Source organism: Monopterus albus, unplaced genomic scaffold (genome assembly GCF_001952655.1).
Source record: "Monopterus albus unplaced genomic scaffold, M_albus_1.0 scaffold75.1, whole genome shotgun sequence".
NCBI lineage: Eukaryota > Metazoa > Chordata > Actinopteri > Synbranchiformes > Synbranchidae > Monopterus > Monopterus albus.
The window spans coordinates 927,506-932,267 of record NW_018127955.1 but is presented as its reverse complement, the minus strand read 5'-3'; the positions used below and the strand labels follow the sequence as shown (position 1 = coordinate 932,267).

Genomic DNA, 4,762 nt, shown 5'->3' with positions numbered 1-4,762 from the left:
GATTTATGATCAGTGAAAGGCCAAATCTTTACCATTTAGATCAAGCTTAGTTAAAGGTACAGTCATTAAATTCATATGGAAACATCATTTAATAAAAATGTTATATTATAGCAGTTTGTTTTTACAAGTCAAGCATCTTAAATACAATAAAACTGTAACCACCTGCTCATCATCTGGTCTTATTTCTACTTAGCTTTACTCCAACAGGTCAGACTGTGAAAATCATGTTCGGTATAAGAACCTGTGCTGGTGATAAACATTTGGATAACATTTTGGAGTATTTGTCTTTGTCGTCATGTTTACCCACTCACAACTTCTTGTGGCACAAATCAAAGCACTGAAGTGTGCTAATGGTTTAAAAACATGGCTAATAATAACGTATGCAGTGGCTTGAGGTTTAAAAACGAGCCATTATTAGTCCACTTCTGGGCAGCGACACACAGTGGGAGATGTTAGTGAACAGACTATTTGACTGGTTCATTTCCACCTTTTTGCTTGGACAATCCAGAATAACATAATTCTCTTTTTCTTGTTTACTCCCACAGCATCATCTGAGGCACTAGTGTAGTCATCCTTGTCCAGAAAGAAGCACATACTGTACACTAATGTCCCCGCCCCTCCCCCTCTGTGCCCCATTCTTTTCACTATAAACTGTGGGAAATAGATCAGCTAAAGAGCCTCTTAATGGCTATGGCAGTGATAGATGAGAGAAGATAGCTGTGAAGGGAGGATGTACTAATTTAATCACACAAATCAATATAATGCATGTAATGGAGATGACAGGATATGATACACAGTGCCATAAAGTACTCTTATCTCTCAGAATGATGTCTGGGGTCACTCTCTGAAGCAAAGCTGCAGCTCATCTACAGGAATTAAATCGTTTTTCTGACTACTTCATAGTATTTGAAGTAGATGATAGATTTAATGTTACTTCTTCATATAAACCCTTTTCAGATGTATTTATACATGTGACTTATAAATGTGACCAGTGGTAGCTGGAGGATGTTCTTTTTGCAGTATGTTAGAGGCTAGTTTTTCACGTAAAGGAGACAATGTAGACAGAATGTGGGTGTAAATACCAGTGGTGGAAAGTAACTAAGTATATTTACTTATGTACAATATTGAGGTATCTGTACTTGAATATATGTTGTGGTACTGCATCTATATATTGTGTTAATAAACTCCTCAGTTCCTGTGTGCTTGTTAGGATTTAACAAATCTATATTGAAGTCATCACATATGAACATTAATTTATGACTTATTGTCAAGTAATTTTCTTCCATCCAGTCATTAAATTTTTCTATGCTGGCTCCAGATGCTCTATAAATACAGCTTATTACAACATTTTTCTTTTTTTTCCACGAGTATTTCTACAGTCACACACTCCAGCAAATTATCAACCACCCTTGACATTTTCTCCACTTTCTCATAACAAAAGTTTTTATCTATGTACAAGGCCACACCACCTCCCATCTTATTCTCTCTGTTTGTGCAGACCAAGTCATAGCCATCAAGGTCAAAATCCATTCCCCTTACATTATTCATCCAATTTTCAAAAATAGCAATTATATTAAAAGAATGTTTTAGACTACTAAGATAATGTTTTATACTCTAAAGGTTTGCGTATAAACTTCTGCTATTAAAGTGAATTAATGATAATTTGTTTTCAGTCTTAACATTGCTGTTAAACTGCTCATCCGTGTAATACTTGCAGTTATTTTCAGAGTACTTAAAAAAGTTTTTATCTGGGTCAAAATCTTCGTCCGGTTCATGATAATGAGGTCATGCTTGTTGTTGCTGGTTCCAATGCTCATCTGCCATCGCAGATATCAATATACCAGCGTCAACAAAGCAGACGACCTCCGGCCGGCTCTGCTCTGACCTTTCCACTTTGACTGGATTAAGGGTTCAGAATCAACAAGTCACTAATGGGTAACTCCAGTCTTGATCTTTACACTACCTGCAACTGCCCATACACATCAGAGCTGGAGACCTTTGTAATTCACATTTCTGAGTGCAGCGAATGAACAAGCGGGAAAGAAAAGATGGAGGTAATGGAATGTGTTGGACTTTGCAAAGTGTTGGCTATCTGTAGAACTTTTCAGTTCAAATTTCATAACAAAAGACACATTTCACACTTGGCGACAGTAAAAACTGAGCCAAAACAGATGCCTAAATATGGATGAACAAATTCCTGAGTGGGTAAAAGGGTTCAGTTGTGTGTCAGCAACACTATCATTGAAGAAACCACAGGAAATAAGATACAGGAAACCACAAACTTGTTAAATAGGATATTTAATAGAAAGAGCTTTGTATAGAAGAGTTTGAATATGGAGAGTAGTTTGAACAATAAAATAATCTCCCTGTCATTTCCCTGTCAGACATGATGGTCCAAGAGTGTGGTAAATTTGGTTCTCTGGACACCTACCTGAAAAAGAATAAAAGCTGTGTAAACATCACCTGGAAGCTTGAAGTGGCCAAGCAGCTAGCCTGGGCTATGCACTACCTGGTAAGACTGCTGACACAGATGAACATAGCTGTGCAAACTGTTCTGTCTGACAAAAAATGAAATGTGAGGAGAACCGCCTTTACAGCCAGCTTATGTTGTCCCTGTCATACCTGCTCACAGGAGGACAAGAGTCTCATTCATGGAAATGTCTGTGCCAAGAATGTCCTTTTGATCAGAGAGGAAGATCGGACCGGCCCTTCATCAAACTCAGTGACCCTGGTATCAGCATCACTGTGCTGCCCAGAGAAGGTGAGATACAGGACTTCATGATCTGTCCTGATGTAAGAAAACGTGTACCTCACACCTGTGTGCTGCCACGTGGGAATAATGTTCTCCAGTATAGCTTTGCTTTGGCGTGACTGTCTCGGTTGCTGACAGGGACAAAGTTTGCTCACTATTCTTCCCCCATCCATAACTTTTCTTCCATTCACGTGTCTCTTTCTTTTTTGCTCAATGCGTCTTTCCATCAGTTCTGTTGGAGCGTATCCCCTGGGTGCCCCCTGAGTGCATAGAAAATCCCCAAAACCTGAGTTTAGCCACAGACAAGTGGGGCTTTGGGACCACCCTTTGGGAAATCTGCAGTGGCGGAGACAGACCACTCAGCACTCTGGATTGCTCCAAGGTCACAAAAACAGAAGAGGCTTTGAGGCTATTGACTTACTGAGAATGGTCTGTATTAAAAGAATTGTTCAGCATTTTGGCAAAGGACTGAAGAGTGGAGTGGAGTAAATGTGGTTATTGCTCATGGCCAAGTGTTCTTTTTACACTTTGGCATGAAATAAACAAACAATATCACATGTCTGTTAGGTTTAGATACATTTTTTTTGCCATTTGGACAGAGCCGGGCTAGCTGTATCCCCATTTGGAGTCATTATGCTAAGCTAAGCTAACTAGCTGATGACTGTATATTCATATTCATATAAAGTACAGATATGAGTGGTATCAGTCATCTCATCTAACTCCTTGTAAGACAGCAAATAACCTTCATTCAGAAAATGCTGAACTATTCCTTTAACTTGTGCATATTTTTAATGACAAGGACAGGAGGTTATTTACAAAGTGTCCTCCTCTATATTTTAAGAACATCTGAAAACTTTGCACCTTTTTAATTTTTCAACCCACGCTGAAAACGTGCAGCTCCTGACTTGTGCGCTTTTCCTCTTTAGAAAAACTTGTTCTATGAGGACAGGCACCAGCTGCCGGCTCCCAAATGGACGGAGCTGGCCAATCTGATTAACAGCTGTATGGACTATGAGCCCTCACACAGACCGTCCTTCAGAGCAATTATCAGAGATCTCAACAGCCTCTTCACACCAGGTAGGAAGACAAATGGAGATGAATGTTAACTTGTGTCAGCCACCCAGTGAATAATTTTTTCCACGTCATGTGGACATACTGTGCACCACACCCTTGCATTTGTCATTTTGCTTTTGGATTTATCATTTAGACATCCACTGTTTCCTAGTCATGTCCATGCATGTATAAAATGATCTAGCACCTTGTTATGTTGCAGATTATGAGCTGCTGGTGGAGAGCGACATGGTACCCAACAGGACAAGAGGCTTTGGCCTCCCATGGGCCTCTGAGAGTCAGGAGCCCGCCCAGTTTGAGGAGAGGCACCTCATCTTTCTCAAACAGCTGGGCAAAGTAAGACGCACACACAAACTTTGTTTGCAACAATAAAAAAGCCAGATGAACTCATAGCTCTTAAATCTGTTCTACCTCTGACCCCACGCTCTAGGGAAACTTTGGCAGCGTGGAGATGTGCAGGTATGACCCCCTGCAGGACAGCACAGGGGAGGTGGTAGCGGTGAAGAAACTGCAGCACAGCACAGCCGAACACCTCAGGGACTTTGAACGGGAAATTGACATCCTCAAATCTCTCCAGCATGAAAACATTGTAAAATACAAAGGAGTCTGTTATAGTGCAGGTATAAGTACACTGATGTCTATATGTGTTACTGTATATGAAGTAGTCAAAATCACACTCAGAGATGTGATGACACTGTATATCCTGCTCTCTGTCCACTCTGTTTTAACCCTGTATAATCTGACCTTCAAGCAAACTTGAGATACATAAAATCAGAAGAAAACAATCTTCATCACTTGACCTACAGTGGGTACGGAAAGTATTCAGACCCCCTTAAATTTTTCACTCTTTGTTATATTGCAGCCATATGCTAAAATCATTTAAGTTCATTTTTTTTCCTCATTAATGTACACACAGCACCCCATATTGACAGAAAAACA

The 4,762-nt window shown here is 40.0% G+C and overlaps 1 protein-coding gene across 1 annotated transcript in view; it reads left to right on the top strand.

Annotated features, from left to right (window-relative positions):
- Positions 1-4,762, top strand: part of jak2a (Janus kinase 2a) — a 31,765-nt gene that overhangs the window by 21,020 nt on the left and 5,983 nt on the right. The window contains 7 exon segments of the mRNA XM_020605983.1: positions 2,385-2,512; positions 2,633-2,702; positions 2,705-2,761; positions 2,983-3,134; positions 3,679-3,829; positions 4,026-4,159; positions 4,254-4,443. Of these exon segments, the coding sequence (XP_020461639.1) occupies positions 2,385-2,512; positions 2,633-2,702; positions 2,705-2,761; positions 2,983-3,134; positions 3,679-3,829; positions 4,026-4,159; positions 4,254-4,443 (882 nt within the window).